The sequence below is a fragment of the Grammomys surdaster genome, unplaced genomic scaffold, assembly GCF_004785775.1.
Source record: "Grammomys surdaster isolate TR1022 unplaced genomic scaffold, NIH_TR_1.0 125216, whole genome shotgun sequence".
NCBI classification, from domain to species: Eukaryota; Metazoa; Chordata; class Mammalia; order Rodentia; family Muridae; genus Grammomys; species Grammomys surdaster.
Genome location: NW_021620106.1, coordinates 121,521 through 148,371, shown reverse-complemented (window position 1 = coordinate 148,371; position 26,851 = coordinate 121,521). Strand labels below are relative to the sequence as shown.

The window sequence follows — 26,851 nt, the reverse complement described above, 5'->3', positions numbered from 1 at the left end:
TAATCCCAGCACTTGGGAGGTAGAGGCAGGCGGATTTCTGAGTTCGAGGCCAGCCTGGTCTACAGAGTGAGTTCCAGGACAGCCAGGGCTACACAGAGAAACCCTATCTCGAAAAACAAAAACAAAAAAACAACAACAAAAAAAGGAAAACAGACAAAGAAACAAAAATGGAAACACTTTCATAGTTAATATTAGATCAAGGGCATCAGATGAATTGTTATCTCTGCCCCTGGGGTGTAGAGCACATGCATGGGGAACTCCTAAGCCTGCTTACATTTCAGAACATTCAGAAAAGTTAGAAGTTGCATAGTGATTGCCCATACACTTAAGACCTCTTGTCTCTGTTGGTAAGCTATTACCATTTGTTCCATCTTGTGTTGTCCTTTTCAAAAATGCATTTCAAATAAGTTGCCAACACCAGCCTACATCCCTCTGTGCCAGAAGTGGTATCACATTAACTTGGCTTCTCAGAGAATTTTCTGCTTGGGGGGATATGTATGTAGAGTGCATGTACAGGAATATATGGGTGCACACCCTTGTATGTGTGCATGCTAAGCCCTCAGCTGCACACCTAGTGTCTCCTCTTACTCTGTGCCATATATCTGGAGACAGTCTTTCAACAAACTAGAAGCTTGCTGTTTTATGCTAAGCTGGGTGACCCCCCTGTTTCTGCCCCCTAGTGCTGGAAATATAGACATGATACATGGATTCTTTTGTGGGTTCTGGTGTCTTGTATGAGGCTTTTCTTAAGGAGATTTGAACCAAAGTCTACTTACTCTAGATAAGGAACCAGTGACAGAACACACTAACAATGCCTCCAGAGTCCAAGCTAGTGAACCAATGACTGTTGGAGTTACTTACAGGAACATGGGTAACTTAAAGGCAGCTACATCACCAAAAAGCCTACCCCAGCCTTGGTGATGATTTGTAAAAGCTACACCCCTGGAGCTTTGTGTGACCTATAGGCAACTGGACAAGTCAGAGACTCTTCCTCCCCAGCAGTTTACTGCTTCTATAACCTTGTGAGAAGGACTTGGTAAATCTTGTTAGTTTGTTACCTAACTTTTTGAGTCTCATGGGCTTCTGTGCTGGTTTGAATAAGAATGGCCCCCCTGGGCTCATATGTTTGACTGCTTAGTCTCCAGGAGTGCAACTCTTTGATAGAATTAGAAGATCTTTGTTGGAGGAAATGTCATTGAGGATGGGCTTTGAGGTCAAAAGATGGAATTGCTATAAAACATGGGGATATGAACATAGGTACTCATACTTGCAGAATACGTGCTCTTATCCACAAAGTCAGACCTTGAGGCCCTCTCAGCGAAATTTTAATACCATGAAATAACACCTCTGTGAGAAAAAAATTCATATATTCTGTTTGGCTTCACCCATTTAAAAATATATCAAAGAAATCTCAAGAGATTCAACAAATTCTGTTTACTGATAGGTTAGAATGATGTTGTTTTCAGTTTCTTTCCTTTCTTCAGCTTCTGCAGTGGAACAAAGATGTGGGATTGATTCCTACAGACGAAGTTAAATAATCTGACATCAATAGTGCCAGGACCTCTACCTCCTGCCCTTGGAAGTCACAGGGTAGAAAGATGAAGAACCTAGTGTTTCCAAGACAGCTGTTCCATTTCTTTGTTTTGTTTTGTCTTGTTTTTTTTGAGACAGGGTTTCTCTGTGTAGTCCTGGCTGTCCTGGAACTCACTCTGTAGACCAGGCTGGCCTCGAACTCAGAAATCTGCCTGCCTCTGCCTCCCAAGTGCTGGGATTAAAGGCGTGCGCCACCACCGCCCGGCCCAGCTGTTCCATTTCTTCTCCCTTGACTTCTCCCTCTGTCCCTAGACCCAGCACTCCACCCTCTAAGCCTGTGGCCTTTGAAGAGTTTAAGAATGAACGAGGAAGTGAGATCAATCGCATCTTCAAAGAAAACAAATCCATCTTAAATGAACGGAAGAAAAGGGCCAGTGAGACAACCCAGCGCATCAATGCAATCAAGCAGGAGATTGATGTGACCAAAGAAGCACTGAATTTCCAGAAGTCACTACGGGAGAAGCAAGGTAGATGTGAAAGGAAAATGGCCAGGGCAATGCAGGGACTCAGAGTCACCATGCTGTAAGTGTAGCAGCCGGGGCACTAAAGGCCAAGATTGAGGGGGGCAATAGAGGGCTGTAGGGCCCAGACCTATGTCATTTCACTAGGCTCTAGGCAGCCCTTCCTGCCAGCTAGGCTTTGCCAATGTCACTACTTACTGCTGAGCCTTCCTCCTGATATGTGCTGTTGTCCATGGAGAAACTGGCCCTTGGCCTGAAGGAACCCCCCCACCCCCCCCACACACACATTGGAGGCTCAGTAGAGAAAGCTAGGCAGTTCATTTTATGACCTTGTAAAGGTGGGTACCACTGACAGAGATTTAAAAAAAAAAAGGCAGGGTATCCACAGGAATGCAAAGAAAGTTTTATTTTTTTATTTTTTTGTTTTGTTTTTTGAAACAGAGTTCTCTATAGACAAGGCTGGCCTTGAACTCAGAGATCTACTTGCCTCTGCCTCCTTAGTGATAGGATTAGAGGTGTGTGCCACCCCAAGTTCAAAGCCTTGTCCATCAGCCTAACACACTAGGTGACCTTCAGCATCCATAAGCCCTGTCTGGATAAAGAGGTCAGGACAAGGAGTCTGGGTAGTGTTAGAAGTCTGGAATGCAAGTGTTCATGGCCCAAAACTTGTGTATGTTCTCTACAAACACCAGGATTTGGCGGCGGCTGCCAGCTTCAGGCTGTCCTTAAAGCTGTCTCTGAACCCTAGAAAATCAATGTCTGTTTTCCATTTTGGCCTCCTAATAATCCATCCCTGAGGATCTACTTATTTATTTGACTCAAAGGAAAAAAAAAACCTCTTTAAAGGGTGACTATCTTTGGCTGCTGGGACAAGATCAAAATAGACGTGATAGTCTGTCTCTCTCTGTCCTCTCCTCTGCCCAGCATCCCTCCTATTTGTTCTAAAATGCCAGCCAGACCCCACTGAGCTGATCAGCCCCATCTACGGATATGCTGTGGAAGCTTAGCCTTCTTGTGTTTTGCCACTCCTTGTCACACCCACACATGCTTCCAGGCCCCTGCCACGTGGGATCTGCCAGCATTGTCATCGTTTTGGAATACCATCCTTCCCCTACCCTGACTATTGCCTCACTCTCTGACCTCTTCCATCACCCTGCAGGAGAGTATGAGAACAAAGGCCTGATGATCATTGATGAGGAAGAATTTCTGTTGATCCTGAAGCTTAAAGACCTGAAAAAGCAGTATCGAAATGAGTACCAGGAGCTTCGAGACCTCCGGGCTGAGATCCAGTACTGCCAGCGCCTGGTGGATCAGTGTCGCCATCGCCTGCTTATGGGTATTCCAGTTGGGAAGGTTGGCAGGCTCCTTGAGATCAAGAGAGGCCTGAGGTCAAGGCCAAGGGTCAGTTCTGGAAGTGCTCTCTAAGCTTCGTGCTGCAGAGCCAGGGATTGGTCAGAGGCTTCAGGTATGTGCTCTCTAGGCCTATTGTGGCAGGAGATAGCAGTGAGAACAGAGAAGCTCCTGGAGCAGAAAGTGAATGGAGTCGAGCCTGTAAGAACCTTTGCCTGCTTCCACACAGGCTCCCTCACCCCTCACAGTGCTGTCTCTCTGGCTCTTGCAGAATTTGACATCTGGTACAACGAGTCCTTTATCATCCCAGATGACGTTCAGGTAGCTCTGAAGCTAGGCAGCAGCATCCGGCCAGGCATGGTGCCTGTCAACAGGATTGTGTGTCTGGTGAGCAGCACAAGGGTACGAGGGTGTGGGTGAATCTGCCTCTTCCCTGGATTCATGTCTAGTGCTGCCAGTGCCCAGGTAGGGAGGCAGGTGTAAGTTCCTCCATTACTGAAAAGTGGAAAACAGAGCTAGAGAGGTGGCTCAGCAGTTAGGAAGACTTGCTGCTTGTCTAGAAGACCAGAGTTTGTTTCTCAGCACCCGTGTCAGGCAACTCACAACTATTTGTTAATTCATGTTCCAGTTCCAATGCCCTCTTCTGGCCTTTGTGGGCAACAGCACACATATGGCATACAGTCACACAGACATAAACACATACAAATCTTTTTAAAAAATTCTTACTTTAAGCCAGGTGGTGGTGGCGTACACCTTTAATCCCAGCACTTGGGAGGCAGAGGCAGGCGGATTTCTGAGTTCGAGGCCAGCCTGGTCTACAGAGTGAGTTCCAGGACAGCCAGGGCTACACAGAGAAACCCTGTCTCGAAAAAAAAAAAAAAAAGAATAAAATGGAGAATGATAAAGTACATGTAAACAAACGAACAAACAAAATCTTACCTTAGTTAGGGTTCCAAAAGCAAGGTTGGGGGGCAGAGAGTGTTCATTTCAGCTTACAAGCTTTAAGCTACATCATAAAAGGAAGTCAGAGCAGGAGCCTAAAGACAGAAACTGAGGCAGAAACCATGGAGGAATGCTTGCTCCTTTGCTGCCCATGGCTTCTCTCCTCCCACCCTTTTTTCTAAGTCAGGTAGTGGTGGCAGGCCTTTAATACCAGCACTTGGCAGGCAGATTTCTGAGTTCCAGGCCAGCCTGGTCTACAGAGTGAGTTCCAGAACCACCAGGACTATACAGAGAAACCCTGTCTTGAAAAACCAAAGAAAGAAAGAAAGAGAGAGAGAGAGAGAGAGAAAGAGAGAGAGAGAGAGAGAGAGAGAGAGAGAGAGAGAGAGAGAGAGACAGAGAGAGAGAGAGAGAGAGAGAGAGAAAGAAAGAAAGAAAGAAAGAAAGAAAGAAAGAAAGAAAGATGTGGATGAGCATTTTATTTGTATGTGTCATTCACTGCAGGTGTGCCTGGTGCTCACAGAGTTCAGAAGAAAGTGCTGATTTACATTTTTTTTTTGTTTTTGTTTTTTTGGTTTGGTTTTTCGAGACAGGGTTTCTCTGTGTAGCCCTGGCTGTCCTGGAACTCACTCTGTAGACCAGGCTAGCCTCGAACTCTCGAACTCAGAAATCCGCCTGCCTCTGCCTCCCAAGTGTTGGGATTAAAGGCGTGCAACACCACCGCCCAGCTCTGATTTACATTTGTAATTGGAGTTGTATGCAGTTATAAGACATTTTGTGAGTGGTGAGGGTTGAACCTGGGTCCTCTGGAAGAGCAGTCAGTACTCCTAACCAGTAAGCCATCTCTCCAGTCTCTTCAGTCTGTTTTCTTATAACAACCTAGGACTTCCTACCCAGGGATGGCATTGCCCACCATGGGCTGGGCCTTCCCACATCAATCATTAATCAAGGAAATGCCCCACAGAGTGCCTATAGGCCAGCCTGATAGAGGAAATTCCTTAATTGACGGTTTTTCTTCCCAGACGTGTCTAGGAATCAATTAGATAAACAAATATACAAACAAACAACAAAAAACCCAACCAGCACAAATCTTAAAGAGGGATATGTAAGGACCAAATAGATGGATCAGTGTTTAAGAGCACTGGATGCTTGTCCAGAGGCCTTGAATTTGATTCTCCACACCCACATGGTGTCTCACAGCTGTTTATAACTGTAGTCCCATGTATTCCAATGTAGACACAGCACCCATATACATAAATAAATAAATCTCTTTTTTTTGAGAGAGAGAAATAGAGACAGAGAGACAGCAAGACAAGAGACAGAGGAATCCATTTTATCACCGTCAACTTTCTGAAGTGCCCAGGTGGCCCTTACAGAGGAATCTGGAAGGACACTGGCAGACATGGGTGCTATAGATGCTCAGGGTGCATTTGGAGACCAGCAGGGGACTGTCCTGATGCTAAGCATAGGCCTGCCAGGGTTTACCCTGACAGTGCCCGGGCTGAGATGCTATGCAGGGTTGGGCCTCTCCCAGGGAGAAGATGACCAGGACAGGTTCAGCCTGCTGCAGCAGAGTGTCCTGCCTGAGGGTCCTGATTCCATCTCCTTCTACAATGCCAGAGTCAAGACAGAACAGAAGGTAACTTGGGACATTCATGTCTGTGAGGGTGGAGGCTCCAAAGACTGTTATTAGGATATTCAGAATCACCAACCTCATTAGATAGCCACAGGGTGTTTCTGAGTGTGTGCTGGGGATTCGTGTGATGGTACCAGCCCAGGGAGATTGAGTAATCAGTAGGTGTCTTCTGCCAGCTCCAGACTGGAACAAGTCTGGACTTTGGAAGTGGGGGAAGGAAGATCACATAGATCATGGCCAGGTCTGGACATGGTTTGTAAATGCTAACCTACCTATAACCATGTACGGTGGCTCACAGCCCATGAGAGTCTAAGAATGACATTCTCTGAAACCACAGCCTCTGGAGAAGGAGCTGGCCAGGGGGCTATCCTGAACAGATGGCAGATGTCAGGGGACAGAGGATCCCATGTAGCCAAAGTGGAACTAGACATGGTGTCAGCCACAGAGAACCTATGACTCCCCAGTCTTCACTCTGCCAAGGCCCTGCATACTGGGTAGTACCCTGTGCTCAGGTGGCCTTTGTTATTGTTTTGTTTGTTTGAGACAAGCATCATGTATCCCAGGCTGGGCTCAAACTTGCTAGGTAGCCAAGGGGAACCTGGGACTGATCTGCTTGCATCCACACTCCACATGCTGAGATTGCAGGCTGGGGTTACTGTACTCAGTACTAGTGCCTGTTTTTAAAGTTTTTTTCATTGTGAGACTGATTTATAACATGTATGTGTGTGTTTACATACTTACATTTTTAAAAACTGTTATTTTATGTGTATTGGTGTTTTGCCTGCATGTATATCTGTGCAGCATTTGCATGTTTGGTGCCTGCGGGGGAGGGGGAGGGGGGGCGGGGGCCAGAAAGGGTGGAGGATTCCCTAGGATCCCTCCAGAACTGGAGATGATAGGAATTGAACCTAAGTCCTTTGGAAGAGCAGCCAGTGCTCTCAACCATTGAGCTATCTCTCCAGTGAGCTATCTTTCCAGTCCCAAATATATTTTTTTTAAATCACAAGCTCCTATTTGATTGGACTTAAGGACTGCAAAATATATGAATTGAAATTTCTTCCTGAAAGGACATAGATTTGTTTTTGGAGCAGGGTGGGAAGGGTGTTGTTTTGATTTCTTAAGACATGGTCTCCTCTCCTTTGATCTCTATGACTTTGAGGCCAGTCTGATCTACACAATGAGTTCCATGAAAGAGCTGCATAGTGAGGCCCTTTAATCCCAGCACTTGGGCAGAGACTGGTAGTTCCCTGAGTTTGAGACCAGCCTGGTCTACAGAGTGAATTTCAGGATTGCCAGGGCTACACAGAGAAACTTTCTCTCAAAACAAAACAAAACAAAACAAACAAGACACTAACTCATTAGCTTAGGCTGGCCTCAAATTCACTATGCAGCTAAAGATGACCTTGAACTCCTAAAGCTCTTGTGTTTGTGGAGTGCTGAGATTACAGCTTTCAGCAGCACATCTGGGTATTTGTTTGTTTTTCTTTGAAACAAAGTGTCATGTGGTTCAGGCTTGCCTTGAACTTGCTGTGTTGCAGAGTGGCCTTGAACTCCTGTTCCTCCTGCTCCTACCTCTTAAGTGTTGGAATTTCCAGGTTTTCCCCACTATACTGCCAGCATTTGCTTTTTGCAGTTACCCATAGAATATTACCAACCTAGGACCATTTTACACCCTTCAAGAATTCCATGAATGCTGGAGACGTAGCTCAGAAATAGAGCATTTTTTTTTTGTAAGGCCTGTATAAGGCCCTGAGTTCAACAAAAGGAGGAAAGGTTCCATCTTGAGCCTGGTGTATGTCGAATCCTATAATCTAAACACTTTAGGGGGGTCTAAGGAAAAAGTATCTTGAGTTCAAGGCTCTCTTGGGCTATATAAATTGAGACACTATCCCAAGAAAGAAAATTCCAGTTTAGTGTTGACATTGCATGTACAGCTTCTTACCTTGGGGACTCTAGAATTCCTTTTCATCTTCTAAACTAGCTTTAACATTTGCTCCCTTCCTGCCCCCTGCTTTAGTGACAGCCTTTCCTACTGGCTTTTAGGGATCCTAGCAGTGTATTAAAAAAATAAAATTTAATTAACAAAAGAAAGGGTAGAATTTGTGAATACTACAGCTAGGGGTGGGGGAGGTGTCGGGATGTAACAGTAATTAGGCCCTGACCTCTAGAGGAAGAGCCCCTTCCTATTAGTTTCCTATTGCTATGACAAATACCTGGGAGTCACAGCCTAAAAGTAGGAAGGATTAAGCCAATCCGGTGGCACATGCCTCTTGAGTGCTGGAAGCAGGAGAATCAGGAGTCCAAAGTCATCCTTATTTGCATAAGAGGTTCAAGGCAGGCTGGGGCTTCATGGAGACCCTCTCTAGAAACAGAAATAGAAACAAAGATGAAAGATTTATTTTGTCTAGTAAACTGGTTCCATTGTTATAGGCCTATGGTAAATCAGATCAGCGTGGCATCAGAAGAGCATGGTGGAGAGCTGCTTGTATCATCAACGTGCTCAAGCAGAAAAGGACAGGGGTGGATCAATGATATGATAGACCTTTCAGGCCATAACCCCAGTGACCTACATCCTCCAACCTGCTCCTACCTCTTGTGTCCCACCACCTTCCAATAATGCTATCAAGTTATGAATCCACTGGTAGATAAATCTGTTGATTAGCCTCTCACTTTCCTATTACCTTTCAATGATCAGATCTACTCATGGAGACTAAGCTTGCAAACACAGGAACCTATATGCTTTAAGGTATATAGTATATAAAGTACTTCATATCCAAACTATTGTTGGGGTATATTGTGTGAAGGTTGTCTTTGTATTATTCAATTGTTAATTCTGTAACTGCAAAGCCGAACTTTGGTATTGTTATTCTTAAGATGAGGCAAGTGAGGCTCATCACTTGCCTCAGTATTTTGTAAACATACACCTTCCTCACTTACTTATTGGTTTAATAAAGATCTGATGGCCAATAGCTGGGCAGGAAAGGGAAGTCAGGACTTCTGGACTGAGAGAGGGTCTCTGGTAAAAGAATCACGAACAGTTGGGTTAATTAAGTTAGACAAGCTAGCTGGGAGGTAGCCCAAGCTGTAATAAAATTAATAAGTCTCTGTGTCATTATTCGTCCACTGGTGTGTCCAAGAAAGTTCAGCAATAAACTATAACATCTTTTCTCTTTTGAATCCATTCCCTGTCAGGCCACTGAAGCATGCATGCCTACTTTTTGTTTGTTTTGAGACAGGGTCTCACTATGTAGCTCCAGCTGTCTTGGAACTCACTAGGTAGCAGGTGGAGCTTACAGCCACTCACCTGCCTCTGCTTCCTGGCTGCTGGGATTAAAGGCGCATGCCACTATGCCCAGTACATGTCTCCTTTTAAACATAACTGCCAGGGTATTTCAAACGTTTTACACAGTTTCCTTAGACTGAAAGAATGAAAGCGTTTGAATGGAATGTTACTTTTCATAGCAGTTGCACTGTGCAGAGAGTGCTTTGTCTCCAGACTGTGATGTTTGCAGGAGCAATGATGAAGTGCACGTGACATGGCTTGTGAGTCCTTGCTAAGACCACACCTCCTCATCAATTTCCCTTCTCTTCATCTTTTTTTTCTAGCACAATTATATGAAAACCATGGTGGGCCTCCAACAGTCACACAGAAAATAGTCTCATCAGTAGCTTGAAGACCAGCAGCTCTAGTCTGTTCTAAGGAAGCTGCTAAACCACATGCCCAGAGTTCCAGCCACTCAGCTGCAAGCTGGGACCAAACCCAGAGAACACACAATTGCCTGCCTGCTAGGATGAACATCCTCCAAAGGACACCCTTGCTCCTCTTCACAGAATATTTTTGATTTTAATTTACTTTCATATGTAAACGCAAGATAAAATTACTTTTTATTTCCTGTCTGAAAGGACATCTTCCTTATGTACAGGTTGTGGCTAAAACCCAGTCCTAGTGTTTGCCTAGCAAGCATGACACCTGGGATTTGATCCCTAGTAAAATACAGACACACAGACAGACACACACATACACAACACACATACACAAACACGTACGAATGTATATGCGCATGTAGGGATAGGAGGAGGCTTGGGAGTGTTGCTCAGTGGTAGAATACTTGTCTAGCATTCATGAAGCTCTTCCATCTCCAACACCTCCAAAAAGGAAAATAGCTAATATTGTAACTAGGCCTGTAATCCCAGCACTTGGGTGGTGGTGATGGGAAGAATTGGAGTTCAGAGTTACCCTCAGCTACATATCCAGTTCAAGGTCAGTCTGGACTGTAGGAAACCCTACCTCAAACTAATTTTATTGCGTAGGAAATCAAAACAGCAATCCAGGCTCATCCTGATAAGTGTTTCCTTCTGGTAGGTCTGTCCTCTCTTCTGTGGGCATCCTAAGATGAGCTTACTTGGAATACTTCTTCCAGTTCTCTTAGTTCACACACTCTGCTCCTGGTCTCTGAACACAGGAGGAAGTCCTTCTTTCTTGGCAACTAGAAGAGTATCAGATCTAGTTAGTGACCTATAAAAGGCCGAACTGGGTCCCTGTGCCCAGGAGTGCATGACCTTAGATAGCACAGCCTTTCTGGCCAAGCACACATGTGCAATAGGTGTTGCAGCTTTTCTGTGTCTTGGTCCCTCCTTTTTCCTTCTTAGTGTGTGACTGAAGATAAACTCAAGTGAAAGTGACAGGAAAAGGGATCACACCAGCAGGGCTGAGCAGGAAAGAGGAAGCATTACTCCTGAGTTCTGTGTTCTTAGTGATGGTAGCACAGCGAAAGAGCTTGCTGCTTTGTTAAAGACAAACACTGGCCCTCTGGGGGCTCCCCAGCTGACCATTGCAGTCTCTGCTGATGTTGTGGGCCAAGGCTTTGACTGTGAACATGGTATGACAGTGGTCCTCAATCTGATACTCTTGACTGCCCAGGATGATAGAGGTCCCACAGTGGAATTCCCTGGAAGCCTGTCAAGGGAAGCAGTGAGTGAAAATACTCCAGATCACACCTCAGAGGTTAACTTGTATCCGAGGACGTATAGCCCTAGGATTACTTTAAATGAGGAAAGATCTAAGGAGCTGGGACCAAGGACATGGCAAAGTGGCTAAGAGTACTTGTTCTGCACTCATGAGGCTCTAAGTCTGAATTCTCTGTACATGTATAAAAACCACGGCTGCACGAGTGCTAACCCCAGCAGGTCTGGAGAGCTTGCTGGCCATCCAATATATCCTAAACAGTGGGCTTCCTGTTCAGTGAAATACCCTGTCTCACAGTAGTAAGACAGAAAACAATCGTGGGAGACAACTGATGTCCTGCTCTAACCTGGTGCCTATACCCACACACTTGCATGCATGCACCACATGTAGACTCACCCCCCAAACCAATCCCTCTCATTTCTGCTCCTACCCCAGGGTCTCATTATTTAAGTCAGGCTAGTCTAGAACTCACAGTGATCCTTTTGCCTCAGCCTGGCCAAGTGTTTGTATTGGAGGCATGTACCACCACACTTACATCAAGGAGATATTTTCTTCCTAAGAGGAAGAGCCATGTGACAGTGTCTCAGGTATGGTTTCCAGGTGGAATAGAACGGGGGATTTGGTGTGTATGGTCCCCTTATCAGGAGTGCCTATTGCATACTCATGGGGACCTGATCCCCCTCCATGTACCCAGGTAAAATCAAGGTATAGTGGCATGTGGCTATAAAGCTAGCCCTGAAGTCAGGGGGCAACAAAGTAGGGGTGTGGACATAGGTAGATCCTCAGAGCTCACAAAGAAAAACTTGTTATAAAAATGGGGGAGAGAAAGATTGGTAAATAAGGGTATAAAGCCAAAAAATTATCACAGATAATATATAATTTTGTGGTTAATAGATATAAATATAGAACTAACATCTTGTACAACAAAGGCATAAAATTTGAAAGCAGAGGGGTGAGAAACTGAAATTTGCCAAGGTAATTTTGTATTGTTTGCGGAAGAAGAAAAATACTTCATCCTTTTATATATACAGTGCTTTTCCACTAGGAAAAGGATTGACTCTTCAGGATGAAGGTGTTTGTGTGAATGTATGGAGAGGGATATTATTTCCTAAATGTCATACTGAGCCTAGGGTCTTGTTGCTAATGCCATTATTGCCTGCCTTCGGTCAAGGAAAGGAAATGCACAAAGTTACTGGACTGAAAACTTACAATTTTCTTGTCCTTTCAAACTTGAGCATTTCTCCCTCCCTTCCAGTTTTTTGAGACAGGTTGTCGTCAGGCTGGCATTATATTCTTCCTCCTCCTGGCTCTGGAGTGCTGAAGTTACAAGTGTGCCATGCTGTGCTTCACAAAGTCAGCATCTGCTGAGGAGTTCAGACAGTGCTCTCACAATCCTCACTAGGGGAAAGGATTAGGTAGAGAGGTAGGAAATGAGTGTTGGATAGGAAGTAGCTTTCCACTCAGTTGCAACTGTGGACTCAAGGGGGAATGACCTTTTGTCTTTCCTGACCCTTAGTCAGGTTCCCATTTGAATCAGAACTCTGGCCTGGACACACAGAAAAAAAAAAAAAAAAACTTGTCATTTTGGGAAATAAGGTACCACCCAGTGATATCCTAAAACACATCCAGTTGCTTATGGGTTGTATCACTCAATCTACTATATATTCATCTGTATATTAGTCAACATATTAGCTCAAAGTCTTTATATTGGCTGTGGGTATAGTTCAGTGGTAGGGACTACTTGCTTAGTGTTCTAGTTCATTCTTTTTCTGTGATAAAACACTTGGGCCAAAAGCAACTTAGGGGAGAAAATGGCTTACACTTCCAGGGCACAATCCATCATTTAGGAATATCAGGCCAGGCAGTGGTGGTGCGAGCCTTTAATCCCAGCACTTGGGAAGCAGAGGCAGGCGGATTTCTGAGTTCGAGGCCAGCCTGGTCAACGGAGTGAGTTCCAGGACAGCCAAGGCTATTCAGAGAAACCCTGTCTAGGAAAAAAAAATCGGAGTAGAAATTTTGCTAGTTTTCTTATACAGCCTTGGACCAGCTACTTAGGTAGGTGCTGCCCACAGTGGGCTAGGCCATCCTCCATCAAGATACCTTCTCCACAGAAACGCCACAGACCAGTCTGATGTAGGCAATTCCTTAACTGATGGTTTCCTCTGAGGTGACTCTAGGCTGTTTATGTCAAGCTGACAAAGCTAACCAGGATGCCTAACATACACAAGGCACTGGGTTCAATTTGCAGCACCGGGAGGGACAAAATTTACAAATAGTTTTGGATAAAGTCAGAGGATCAACTGGTGTCCCACTGTCCTAGATACATTCCCCATCTCTTTACCCAGTCATAGAATTTACCTGTGGCAATGTTCATGCTTTGTCATGAGACACAAAAGTTAACCCGGGGTCTGCTGGAATGGACGTGGTCTGGACCCATAGGAGATGCTGCTGGAAGTGATTCTCCACGTTTTCGTTTTACTGATCAATACTCGGAAGAGTGGGGAAAGGTTTCATGTGAATTTTTTCTTTAAACACATTTGGAGGGCTTTTTGTATAAAGGCATGGAATAGTAGGGTGTGGTGGTTTTAAATAGGCTTGGCTTCCATAGATTCCTGTGTTTGAAAGTTTGGCCCATAGGTAGTAGCACTATTGGGAGGAGGTGTGGCCTCCTTAGAGGAAGTGCATCATTGTGGGGGTGGGCTCTGAGGTTCCCTATGCTTAGACTCCGCCCAGGGCGGAAGAATGTCTTCTGGCTGCCGTCGGATCAAGCTGTACAACTCTTTCAACTCCAGCAAAGTGTCTACGTGCATGCGGCCATGCTTCCTGCCATGATAATGGACTGAACCTCTGAAACTGTAAGCCAATTCCAATTAAATGCTTTCCTCATAAGAGTTGCCTTGGTTATGATGTCTCTTCACAGCAACGGAAACCCTAAGACGTGGCATGGCGGCACATGTCTTTAATCCTAGCACTCAGGAGACAGAGGTAGGTGTAAGGCCTGCCTGGTCTGCACAGTGAGTTAGTTCTAGGCCAGCAAGGGCTACACAGTGAGGTACTGTCTTTTTTTTTTTTCTTTTTTTTTTAAATGTCTGGGAATGTATTCAATAAGCTAAAAAGTATCTATTACTTTGATTAGGGGGCCTATCACAATAAGTGTGGAGTATGATGTTGGAGGATAGGGAATTTTAAGGCAAGTCTGAGCTAAAAGGTTTTTTGCTTTTTTGTTTTTTGTTTTTTCCAGACTTGGGTTCCTTGACTGTCCTGGAACTCTCTTTAGATCAGGCTTAAGTGTGGAGATTAAAGGTATGAACCACCATGCCTTATAACATGCATTTTCTTTGTCTTGAATTCAAGCTGGGTGTGGTGGTACATAATCCTAGTACTTGGGATACAGCAAACCAGATTCCAGAGAATCCTCAACACAGTCTGAAAGGTGCTGCCTGTAAAAATTTGAATCAGAGCCGGGCGGTGGTGGCGCACGCCTTTAATCCCAGAACTTGGGAGGCAGAGGCAGGCAGATTTCTGAGTTCGAGGCCAGCCCAGTCTACAGAGTTAGTTCCAGGACAGCCAGGACTACACAGAGAAACCCTGTCTCAAACCAAAAAGAACCCCCCCCCCAAAAAAAAAAAAGATGGGCCTCAGAATTTCCACTGACCTCCATGGTTTAATATGCTTACTCTATTGGGTTCTGACCAGACTGAAGTACCATTCATCTGTCTCCTGCTAGAGAGCTGTTTATTAATGAAATAGGGAAACTCATACACTTCATCTTAGGTTCCTCTCAACTTAGTTTCCATGTAAAGCCCTTTCTTAATGTCAAGTGGCTGCCAATGGCTTCTGTGGCATTTAAGGCAAAGAGCTCTAATATATTCAAAGTCTAGCTGGACATGGCGGCACACTAGAGACAGAGGAAGAGGACTTGAAGCTCTAGGCAAACCTGGGCTACATATTGAAATATCTCAAAAAAAAAATCGGTAAAGGTAACATTGTTTAAAAGGCATTGTACAAACATGTTCACAACATTATGTGGTAAATACACGATTTTGATAGGCAAGGCAGTAGAAACCCAAGAAACAGCATGCCCAGTGTTAGGACTAGAAATTGGCTGGTATCGGTTTAAGTAGTGCCAGATAGAATTTATCCTGATAGAACTTTTCCATTGGATTGTAATAACCTAAAATGTGTTGGCATCTGTTGAAGTTTAGGGTTTTATGGACTGGGATGTTTCTCAGTAGGTGGAGTACTTGTATTTAGGAAGCCTTGAGTTCACTCTCCAGCATAAACTAGCTATGGTAACATATCTCTGTAATCTCAGTACTTTGTGGTAGTTGCAGGAGAACGAGATATGTTCAAGGTCAGTCGGCAACATACTGAGGTCAAGGCAGATGCGATACACAAAACCCTCTCAGAAACTTTTATACAAAAAAAGAGGTAAAAAGAGGAAGTTCAGTGTTTCACAAGTACCTCATTTTATCCTCACAGCAGTGAGAATCTGTTCACAATAAAACTTTCATCTTCAGCAGGTTGGGGTGTCTGGCACCTGTAATCCAGGCATCAGGAAGGCTGGGTGGGGTAAGAAGGATTTTGAGTTTGAGGTCAGTACAGCATATAGCAAGTTTCAGCCACAAAGGAAAGCTCACCAACAAAAGCAAAACAAAATGGCCGTGGGAGACTGAAACCTAGAGCGTTTTTTTTTTTTTTTTTTTTTTTTTTTGGTGGACCTTGAACTTCCACGATATGCCTAAAAGTTACCAGGAAAAAAAAAACCACCCAGATTAACCTCTAAACGAAATAAGAGATACTGCTAGCCTACATACATACACGTGGAAAAAATAAGCCTGTAAGATGGCTCAGTCAGTAAAGGCACTTGCTGCCTAGCTTTACGATGTAATTTACAGGACCCACATAGGAGACAAAATGGACTCACTGTTATCCTCTGATACACAAATGCCATTCCTATAAAAACAATTTAAAAAATACATTTTAGGCTGGGCAATCATGCCTTTAACCCCAGCACATGGGAGACAGGCAGATGGAGCTCTGTGAGTTTGAGGCTACAGACAAACCCTATCTTGAAAAACAAAACAAAAAAGCTAGAATCCCAGCACTCAAGAAGTTGTAGGCAGGGTGAAGCATTCAAGTGTTCAGGGTAAGTCTAGTGGAAGATTCTGTTAGATCACATTTCAATTTATTGGTAAATCCAATTTAAGAATTAGTGGCTAATCTCCCCCCCCCAAAAAAAAATTTCCACAAAAGATCTGAACTCTGATCTGCCACTTTCATGATAAACAACTGCTATAAATTCAGCTTGGTGTAAATTAGCTAATAGTTTCACGCAATCATGCTAATCAAGAAACAAAAAGGTTGTAGTTTAAATTGTCTAACTTTTTTTCAAATAGTTTCACGAAATCCTGCTAATCCAAAAACAAGTTTGTAGTTTTGTTATCTTTTTTTTTTTTCTTGCAAGAAAGTAATTAATAACTTTCCTCAGGGCATTTCCCCCGAGGTCTTAAGAACAAACATAGCCTCTCAGACTTTTGGGGTGAGGGCAGAATACCGCGGTGAGGAAGGTAGGAGGTTTCTGTGGGGACACGGTGGTGGGGGCTGCGGGAGGCTGGAGGGCGTGTCCGGGAAGCCAGGTCTGAGAAGCATCCCCTGCTTAGCTTGGTTTTCGGTGCGCGCCGAGAGCCAGCTGAAGGGTCAAGAGAGAAGAAATAAAGGGGCAAGCGGGGTAGAGTGGCAGCTGCGCTACCTCACAGCCTGGATGCCAGGCTCTCCGAGGGCTTCGAAGGATGAAGGCCAGTGTCCTGAGGGCCTCGGGCTGTTCCCCGGACGTCGCCCAGGGAGGGGCAGCGGTGGCGCCCCTCCAGCTTCGGGACCCGCCTACAACACTCGGCCCTGGGACTTATTGTTCCGGGAAGCCGCAGGCTAGGCCCGGCCTGGCCCTCGGGTTGCACCCCGCCCCGCCAGGGTCGGCGGGCTGGGGCTGGCGCTGGTGCGCCGACTGGCGGCCGGTGGGCTGCCTGTGCGTGTCTCTTTAAGGGGCTGGGCCTGCAAGGCTGCAGGGCGGGCGGGGTGCGCGTTGCTTCGGGAGTGAGTGTGTGAGGGTGAGAGCGGCGGGCGGTTGCCGGAGGGAGGGAGTGAGCGGGCGAGCCAGCCAGCCAGCGACGCGGGCTGTCCCTGCCGCCGCCGCGATCGGACCAGCGGCCTCCTCCCCTCCGGTCCCCTCCCCCGCATCGGCCTGCCGCGGGGAGGGGGCTAGCGTCGCCGCCTCCAGCTGCTCCTCATGAAGCAGCTGCCGTCGCAGCCGCCACCGAAGATGGGGGATTTCTACGATCCCGAGCACCCGACCCCTGAGTAAGTCTCAGGTCCGCGGCCTCCCGCTGCCGTTGGTCGCTTCAGCCGAGGGCGGCGCGCCCTGACCGGTGGCGGCGCGCGGAGTAACGGGCCCTGGGCGTCTTCGCGCGGTCGAGGTGGGGGGCAGGCCGGGCGCAGCTACTTCAGGCCGCCTCGCTTGGCCTCGGCTGGCCGGGCGGTTGGGCCTGGCGCGGAGACGGCTGCTCGCGTCGCCGCGGCAGTTGGGGCGGCCCGGTGGGGGAGGGGCGGCCACGGCCTCCTCTGCTATTGCCGCGTCCTCAGTCGGCCTGCTTAGGTTCGGCGCTCCGCGCAGCTCTTCCAGGACACTGCGGCGTCCCGAGCTTCTGTTGCAAACCACGGTGCATAGTCCAAGGCGCCGCTAAGGCCAACGCGGGCGAGAGGGCGCCGGCTAGTACAGGCCGAGAATCCCCGGGCTCGGGTGGAAGCTCGGTCGGTCGCCCGGCCTATCGTTGACGGCAACTCGGACCGGAAGGGCCTACCGCGCGTCTCCCCGCTACGATCCGTGGAGGAGACCCCCGTTGCATTCTTGGTTTTGATTTTTGTTTGTTTTCCTTCTTGGGCACTCGAATCTGGCCCAGTAGAGCTATGAGCTGCATATTCTGCACCTTTGGCGCTTGGGTTTTGTAATGGTGGCAAGGTTTGTCTGGTCCTGTTGTTGAGGTGACAACAGTTTTGTTTTTTAACCTGAAAGTGAAAACCTGACAAACATTTCTCGATTATGAGGCTTGAACACTTTGGCGTACTATTTCTTAGGTAATAGAATCTAGAATCTTAATCTACAAGGGTGACTTTACTGCGTGTGAAGATTTAGTTAAGAGACCCAAAAATCTTTGTATATTCTTCTCTAAAGAAGATAGTATACTTGTAAAGCGAAATATAGTTTTGTCCTATAGTTTATTTTCAGTATATATAGGGCATTTTTATATTTCTGTTGGGCGGTATCTGATAGCACATCAAGTTTTCATACCAGTCGGATCTGGTGGTGTACACCTGAAATAGCTCCTGAATTAGGATTGCCTTGTCTGCCTCTAAACGACAACAAAAGTAAAAAGAAAGCTTCCACGTCAGACTCAGGAGTCAGTGCTTTCCCTAAGCCCTCACAAGATTGTTTTGTTGTTTTTTAGATAAATGGTTTCACCCTGTTGCCCAGGCTGCTCTTGAATTTCCTGTGTAGCCCAGGCTGGCCTGGAACCTGGGATCATCCTCCTTCAGCTTCCTGAATGCTGGGATTACAGGTGCTGACAACTAAGAAAAAACATTGTTTTACCTCTGTTTGCCTGTATTGATGTCGTCTGCGCATAGGGGCAACAACGTTTATTTCCAAGGGATGGCTAGTGAAAACTGTTAAACTTTTATGACTAAATTACGGCACGTTACACATTTTTTGGGAACCGTTGCCAAATTTTTTCACCTTGGTTCAGAAATGTTTGGATCTTATTTGATAGTTATTCAGTATTGTAACACAAAAGTTATTTTGTTGGAGTGTTACCTCCACACAAAAAGCAAAATCCTCATGTTGCCTTAAAAAATAAAATTTTATTGGGGCAATTTTGACAATCTAATGTACAGCCTAAGTAGTTTTATAGTTTTATACTTGTTTTCTTTTAAGTTTACAGAAGCCCTTTAGTGGTCCTGTGGCATTTTAGTTTTGTCTTTACTTGGCAGATCTTGACCACGTCTACGAACAGTCTTTATGTGCTCTTAAAATCCATCTCCTACTTGCAATAGTAAACCAGCATGGCTTTATCTTTACCTGGGTTCTTGGCTTTGGAATAACACTTAAAGGTTTTTGCTTTGAGACTTGAAAGACCTCAAAAGGAATTTGTATCATTTAATAAATGTTTGCATGCTTATCTTGTACAAAGTAGCATGCTAGCCCCCAGGAAGGGCAAAGAGCCTTGCAGTGACTTTCCAGGTTGCACAGTGAAGTCTCAAAGTTGTAAGGATTTATCCTTTTTTTTTTTTTTTAATTGGAGGAAAACATTTTTCATAATATGTGAAAAAATGGAGTCAGAAGTATATCTTTACTGTGTAAGTGAAGGAGAATGCTTATTTTTTCCCTAGTTTTGTGTTTTACTGTCTTTCTGGCTTTACTGCTTTGGAGTTTTTAATACTGTCAAATAAGTTCTGATACAAGTGCAGTTTTTCCTGTTTATTAACTTGTATAGGTTATAGAGTGTTTTCTTAATACTGGCCTAAAGGTGTTGGCAGGCAACTTGAACAGTATCACCTGTTTTACATGGGAAGGAAATGAGGCCTGGCCAAGGAAAGAAGAGTGAAGCGATAGCAGACCCTGTGAGGAAGTCAGACAGACCTGCACATGAACTCTAACGTAACTGATCGAGTGACTTTATCTTTGAATTTGGGTTTTCTCATTTTGGAAATAGTTATCCTAATAATATCCTAATACTAACTTGATGGGTCTTTGGAGAAGATTGAATGAGATAATACATGAACCGCTCTTGGCACAGTGTGTGGTGTAAGTACCTTTAGCTGTTACTAGGGAAATTTGAGAGATGTGACTGAAGTTGGGGGAAAACTGGTTGTGAAGAGGCAAGTCATTCCCTTTCAGACTTGGGTTAGTTTCACATGATTCTTTGAAAAAGAGAACTTGCGGTGAAATGTATATTTGCTTTGATTGGAGCTGGAGTTGGGGCAGAGATGGTCTGTATTGTCTGCCCTTCACTCTTTAATTGGTTGCATGTGTGTAGGCCTTGGATCTTCTTACAGTATAAATTACATTGTGTTCAGGTGAAGTGGCTATAATCATTTGAGTAACTGCATTAAGTGTTCATTTAGTGCAGGGCTAGAGATTGAGGGCATAACACAACCAATCAGAGTCTTCAAGGACCTGTCATATTGAAGGAGACAAACATGATAAAGTGTTATTTGTTGTTTTAAACATAGGCCTGTCTTTACTAAAGGTTGATACTGTAGGAGTAATTGATGTACACAAGAGAAATTTGTCTTTGTGCAGTTTACATTCTCATGAGGTCTGTAAGCAATAAGTTATACAGAATGGCCAAAGGTAAAATGCTTTGGAAAATTCTATAGGATATAGGTGATTTGCTGTTAAGTCACAGTATAAAATGGGGTAAGCTGGTAAGCGTCCTTGGGAGAGTAAGTTGAGCTATGAAGTATCTGTGTATATATTGTGTGGAGAGTTGAGGGAGTGGCAGGCAGTAACCACTGTAGTTCAAGTCAAGGTGGTAGTTGTACTGAGGCAGTAGTGTAAGCTGCTCAGGGTGGCCAGTATGGTGTGAGAAAGTGATAGTTGAGTCACAGGAGGAGGGGTGCAGAGTTTCATAAAGGTTTGTAGAGCCATTCTAAAGATGTGGTTGGGATTTTTTGTTTGATTTGATTTGATTTTTTTTTTTTTTTGAGAAGAACCCAGGCTGGAATTCGTGGGCTCAAATGATCTTCCTGCTTCAGCTTCCTGAGTAGCTAGGACGGCATGTGTACTCCACTGTGAGTTTTACTCAGAGGAATGATACAATTTGCTTTCATCCTCAGAAGGATCATTTGTAGGATCACAGGGAGGAACAGAGTGGAAGCCTGAAGACTTGTAAAAAAGCTAATAATCCAGAAGAGAGTGGCTGGCGGCTTACACCAAGATGGTGGCGGAAATAGATGGGTGCTTGTGTGTGCTGAGGATTAAACTGACATGATTTACTGACAGGTTTGGCATGTGAGAGAAACTAAGGATGAGTCTAAGGTTTTGGCAGTTAGAAATCTGTCATCCACTGAGCTAGGGATGATGTAGAAAGAGCAAGTTGGAAGTAGTAGTACTTTTTTAGGCATAGTAAGTAAGTTGGAGATGATTGTTAGACATTTAGGTTGGATTGTTATGTAAGTCTAAACTGGAGATAATTTTGTAGTCATCTATTTAGTTAGTATACTAAGCCAGCAGACTGGATGTTATTACTAAGACATTCATTATAGACCAAAAATTCATCATGGTTTATAGTTTAGATAAAATCTTAGTATGTAGTCAAGGCTAGTGTGGACTCTATGGTTCTCTTCGCCTCCTAAGTGCTGAGAATGTAGGTATGCCGCCATACCTGGCAAGGAATACTCTTTTGAAGCTCCACGTTAAGTTTTAATTATGTAAACCTCTTTTGTTGTTTGCTTTTGAGACAGGATCTCACTGGCATCTCCTGGTGACCTTCAACTTCTGCCTTGGCCTTCTAAGGGCTAGGATTGCAAGTGCATACCACAAATAGGTTTGATGGTATAGACCATAGACTTGATTAGTAGTCTGAAACAGAAGGATCAAATAAATATTCAAGGCATGGTTGGGTTACTGAGTTCATTCAAGGCCAGCTTTAACATCTTAGACCCTGTCTTAAATAATAATAATGATGGTGATAGAGATCAGTGGTTAAAAATTTGCACAGTGTACATGAGGCCCTAGAGTCAAACCCCAGTACTAGAGGGAAAAATGTCACCACTATGTACAACATGAAATTTCTTTTCTTTTTTTTCTTTTTTCTTTCTTTTTATTTTTTTGAGAAAGGGTATATTTCACTATATAGCCTTGGCTGTCCTGGAGTGTGCTGTGTAGACCAGTCGGGGGTCTAAATAACAACAGAGATCTACGCGCTTCTGCCCGCTTCCTGCTGAGATTAAAGGCCGCTATACCCGGCAGTTATTTATTTTTATTCTTATCTCTGTCTTAGACAGGGTCTCTTTACAAAGTCCTGGCTGCCCTGGAACTCAACTCTGTAGACCAGGATGGCCTCGTATTCACAGAGATCTGATCTGACTGTTTCTGCCTCCTCAGTGCTGGAATTAAAGGTGTTTGCCACCATACCTGGCTGATTTATTCTTTTTTTTTTTTTTTTTTTTTGGTTTTTCGAGACAGGGTTTCTCTGTGTAGCCCTGGCTGTCCTGGAACTCATTCTGTAGACCAGGCTGGCCTGGAACTCAGAAATCCACCTGCCTCTGCCTCCCAAGTGCTGGGATTAAAGGCGTGCACCACCACTGCCCGACTGGCTGATTTATTCTTAATAGGTATTTGTAATAACTTCTAACTCTAGTATAACCCTAGTATTTGTTACTGTTGCATGAATCTTGTCGGTTTTGCTGAGATGCTAGAATAGTCATTGAATGACAGCAAAAGATGACCAGCTTGGGCTAGACTCAAGGCTGACTAACTTCATCATTTCAATGAATTCATTCATTCACTAGAACTATAGAGTAGCGCCTTAAAACAAAAAGATGAAATAACAGAAACTAGGACCTTATCTTATAGTGAACTAAAGTTATTGTAAGACTTGAAGATTGTTTATATCTACAATCACCAATAATTGGGTTTTTTGAGAAAAATCTAGCTTTTTTGTTTCATTTTGTTTTTGAGACAGGGTTTTATTATGTAGCCTAAGCTAGCCTGGAAATTGATATCCCACTAACATTGGCCCCTAAAGTGCTGGGGCTGGGATTATAGCCATGTGCATAGAACCAGTGATAGCATCTCAGGTTATAATGGTGTAACATGTTTTGAGATATTACAATCCTTGTTACTCAATTTTACAAACACTTGCATTATAGATTTTAGCCTAGATTAGTAATGGAAATTTAGCCATTTGTATTACTTTTCCCTAATTTGTATGTGTGCATTTGTATGGAAATGAGTGAGTAATAGTAATCTTTGTATCTGTGAGGTAGGCATGTGAGAGTGCCATGCTGCATGTGTGGAGGTCAGAGAACCACTTGGAGAGTTAGTTCTCTCCTCCTAACTTGAGTTGTAGTTCACACTGAGGTGGTGAGTCTTCCTTTTTACTTAGTGGGCATTTTACTAGCCCTTCAATTTTTTTGAAATTCATTTTTGGCTGAGCTGTTAGACAAGATATCAGGATCCTTCTGTAAGTATTTTAATAGATTTGGAGGTAGTTTATGATTACCTATATCTGCAAACACAGGTGAAGCCAAGGCCTGGTAGTCCCCCCTCCCCAATTTGTTCAGGCCTCGTGGATACTTAGTGTCTTTTCTAGTTGAGTAAGTAAATTGGTTACTTAAATTGAGTTCTAAAGTTGGTGTGAGTCCCTAAAGCTGCCTTTTATTTTAGAGTGCTTTTTCTGTCAAATGCTAACATCTTGGTAGTGAAAATAGCTTTGGGATGATGTGGGTGTTGATAAGAATATAATTGTACAAGCAGGCTGATAGAAGGGCTGCTTACTGGGAACACTGCTGCTGTGGGCTTGCAAGAATTTGGAGCAAGTGGTAATTTCTGACTATAGCTCTTGCAACTGCCCACTTCCTTGCCAAGTATAGTTTAGACCTTCTCTTTAGGAAGGGTTATATAGTGGTCCTAAGTGTCCTTTGTGAAGACATAATATAACCTACATTTTGATTTTTTAGAGTCTGATATTTGGCTTCTTGGTAAATAGTTATTAATTGTATACTCTCTTTGAATAGCCAGATAACACCAAGTTTAACACATAAGTAGAACAAATATTTATTAATATTCACGTGGTTACAGAAATCCTTCTCTTTTTTTTTTTTTTTTTTTTTGGTTTTTCGAGACAGGGTTTCTCTGTATAGCCCTGGCTGTCCTGGAACTCACTCTGTAGACCAGGCTGGCCTCGAACTCAGAAATCCGCCTGCCTCTGCCTCCCAAGTGCTGGGATTAAAGGCGTGCGCCACCAACGCCCGGCTTTTTTTTTTTTTTTTTTTTTTTGTCTCTTTTTTTAATATTTACTTAGTTTATGTATATTAGAACACAGTATATGTAGCTATCTTCAGACACACCAGAAGAGGGCGTTGGATCCCATTGCAGATGGTTGTGAGCCACCATGTAGTTGCTGAGAATTGAACTCAGGACCTCTTAACCACTGAGACAACTCTCCAGCCCCAGAAATCCCTCCTATGGAAACCCATTCTATATTCTTCAGCATGCACAAAGCTTATTTTTAGTCTTAATTTTATTTATTTTGTATATGTGTGTGAGCACCTGTACCTGTGGTGGGCAGGAACAACTTTTGGGAATCATTTTCTTTCTCAGGAATTGGAATCGGAACGTCAGGCTTGATGGCAGGTGCCTTTGCCTGCTGGGCGTTCTCACTGGCTCTAGTTTTGTTTGTTTGTTTTTGTTTTGTTTTTGTTTTTCTCTCTGTTTTTTGAGACAGTGGGTTTCTCTGTGTTGCTCTGGCTGTCTTGAAACTTGTTTGTTCTTGTAGACCAGGTGACATCAAACACAGAGATCTGCTTGCCTCTGCCTCCCACCATGCTGCTGGCCTCGATTTATTTATTTTTAATTGTCTTCTTACAGACATGAGTGCCATTAATTTATTAATTACTTATCAGGGCAACTATATGAATTCTGAAACAAAAACTACATATTTTATATACTGCTTCTGTGCTGAAAGTATAGTTGAGTGATCTATAACAAAGAGGTGAATTTTATTAACATAGTAAAGTAACTAGCAAAAATATACTTCAAAAGTTGCTTTAAAGTAACCAAAATACCCGGGAGGTGGTGGCATGCCTTTAATCCCAGCACTTGGGAGGCAGAGGCAGGCGGATTTCTGAGTTCGAGACCAGCCTGGTCTACAGAGTGAGTTCCAGGACAGCCTGGGCTACACAGAGAAACCTTGTCTTGAAAAACCAAAAAAAAAGAAAGAAAGAAAAGAAAAGAAAGTAACCAAAATAGGTATACTCTATGGCAACTTTGCCAGGACCAATAAAAAACAAAACTTCTGTTGTACAATAACATAGGAAGCCAGTTGTGTAATTGCTTACATTATACATAAATTATGTATATTTCACATTAATAATAGTTTGTGTAAGAAGTAGTGTTATTAACTGATGTGGCACATTTAAAATAGTGGTGGCTGAATAGAAAAGCCTTTCCTAGAAAACTTTCCCTGTCCAGTATGGTGAGGAACGTTAGGATAATAGCGTCACTACCTGGGAGAATCTCATGTTCTTTATTGGAATAGTTTGTTGATGTTGGTAGAGAAGGCGATGGTGTGGTACTAGACAATGTGAAATGAGGGGCTTGCGTTAAAATCTATAGTAGCATATATTTCAGCTGAGCATATGTTGGTGAGAATTTTTTTTCCTATCAGTTTTTCTGATCTGCATATGTTGTTTACCCATCTTTGTTTTCAGTATTTTTTTCTATATGAATGAAGATTCTATTTTCAGTTCTAATGTATGAGTGTATATATGTATTTGGGTGGTAGTATGTGATGAATGCAGATACCTGCAGGACCAGAGGTGTCATCTTAAGCGGTCATCATTGGCAGTTGTGTGTGAGCTACTCTGTGTGGGTGTTGGGGACTGAACTCAGGCCCTGTGGAGCAATATTGTTCTGAGCCATTTTCCCAGCTCTGTGTAAGTGTTTTAAAAGGCACACACACACACACACACACACACACACACACACACACACACAGAGTTTTATAAGTTTTTAAATTTTTTTTTTTCAGGATTGAAATAAATGAAGCTTGGGGCCTCATTCCATGCAGTACACTGTATCATATTTTTTTTTCCTTTTTGTGTTTTTGAAGACAGGGTTTTTCTGTAGACCTGGATAGCCTTGAACTCAGAAATCTCCCTGCCTCTGCCTCTCTAGTGCTGGTATTAAAGGTATGTGTCATTACCACCCAGCCATCCCAAGTTTATAACTTTCTGATTTTTGAAGATGATTTGGAGCCGGGCGGTGGTGGCGCACGCCTTTAATCCCAGCACTTGGGAGGCAGAGGCAGGTGGCTTTCTGAGTTCGAGGCCAGCCTGGTCTACAGAGTGAGTTCCAGGACAGCCAGGGCTATACAGAGAAACCCTGTCTTGAAAAACAAAAACAAAAACAAAAACAAAATTTGATTTGGATGGTTATTATACTGGAGCCTTACTGGCATTCATCTCTTTCTTGCAGTTTTGTTGTTGACCTAAGTTATTGTAGTGATGTACTAGAGAATTCAAGTACAGTGATGAATGTTTTATACATAAGTTATATGTAAACATATTGTTATAAAGTATGTAAGTATTATGTATGTTTATTTAAAGTTTTGCTATGTAGCCCTTGTTGGTCTGGTATCCCAAGATTTATAAAAAAAATTAGCATATATGCATTTGTAGCACTGCAGAACATACAGGGAAGTCAGAGAACAAGTTTTCAGGAGTGTGTTTTCTTACATAGTTGGTTCCAGGGATTGAACTCAAATTATCAGGCTTGTGCACAAGGGCTTTTATCAGCAAGACCATCTCACCAGCCCCCAGGATATTTAACTTTTTTAATTTCACTGCCATGGGTCGATGAACTTAAAAAATGTTCAACAGAATTGAATTACTAGAAAAAAATAAAAAATGCAGCTGTAGACATTGAGCGTGAAAAAGGTGGCTCAGAGGGTAAGTAGGAATGGAGGGACCTGGGCTCAGGTTTTACATGACATTTACAACCATCTGAACCAGAGGATCCAACATCCTCTTTCTGGCCTCCAAGGGCACCAGGGACTTACATTTTGCACCTATATTCAGGCAAGCAAAACATCCATATACAAAATAAATTTAGACTGAAAATAA

The 26,851-nt window shown here is 43.8% G+C and overlaps 2 protein-coding genes and 1 long non-coding RNA gene across 8 annotated transcripts in view; 2 read left to right on the top strand and 1 right to left on the bottom strand.

The window, feature by feature from the left end:
* The window catches only part of Kif9 (kinesin family member 9), a 55,246-nt gene extending 45,367 nt beyond the window's left edge, over positions 1-9,879 (top strand). The window contains exons 16-20 of the mRNA XM_028785403.1: positions 1,846-2,060; positions 3,214-3,390; positions 3,676-3,791; positions 5,881-5,985; positions 9,589-9,879. Coding sequence (XP_028641236.1) covers positions 1,846-2,060; positions 3,214-3,390; positions 3,676-3,791; positions 5,881-5,985; positions 9,589-9,639 — 664 coding nt within the window. The 3' untranslated portion in view covers positions 9,640-9,879. The remainder of the gene's footprint in view (positions 1-1,845; positions 2,061-3,213; positions 3,391-3,675; positions 3,792-5,880; positions 5,986-9,588) is intronic.
* On the bottom strand, positions 7,689-16,832 carry LOC114637186. 2 transcript variants are annotated; one of them, XR_003713736.1, is made up of 4 exons: positions 16,701-16,832; positions 15,413-15,511; positions 12,158-12,346; positions 7,689-8,344 (listed from the first exon to the last, which is right to left on the bottom strand). It is a non-coding gene; the product is annotated as an uncharacterized LOC114637186 (long non-coding RNA). The 2 variants fall into 2 exon arrangements; XR_003713737.1 differs by lacking the exon at positions 12,158-12,346.
* A 311-nt stretch (positions 16,833-17,143) lies between these two features.
* Positions 17,144-26,851, top strand: part of Setd2 (SET domain containing 2, histone lysine methyltransferase) — a 91,239-nt gene continuing 81,531 nt past the window's right edge. For 2 of the 5 annotated variants that reach the window (XR_003713734.1, XR_003713735.1), the window contains exon 1: positions 17,144-17,305. Coding sequence is in view for 3 of the 5 variants with exons in the window: in XM_028785360.1 (XP_028641193.1) it covers positions 17,235-17,305 (71 nt within the window). In the remaining 2 variants the exon portion in view is untranslated. The remainder of the gene's footprint in view (positions 17,306-26,851) is intronic. The other 3 variants (XM_028785360.1, XM_028785361.1, XM_028785359.1) reach the window with 3 other exon arrangements.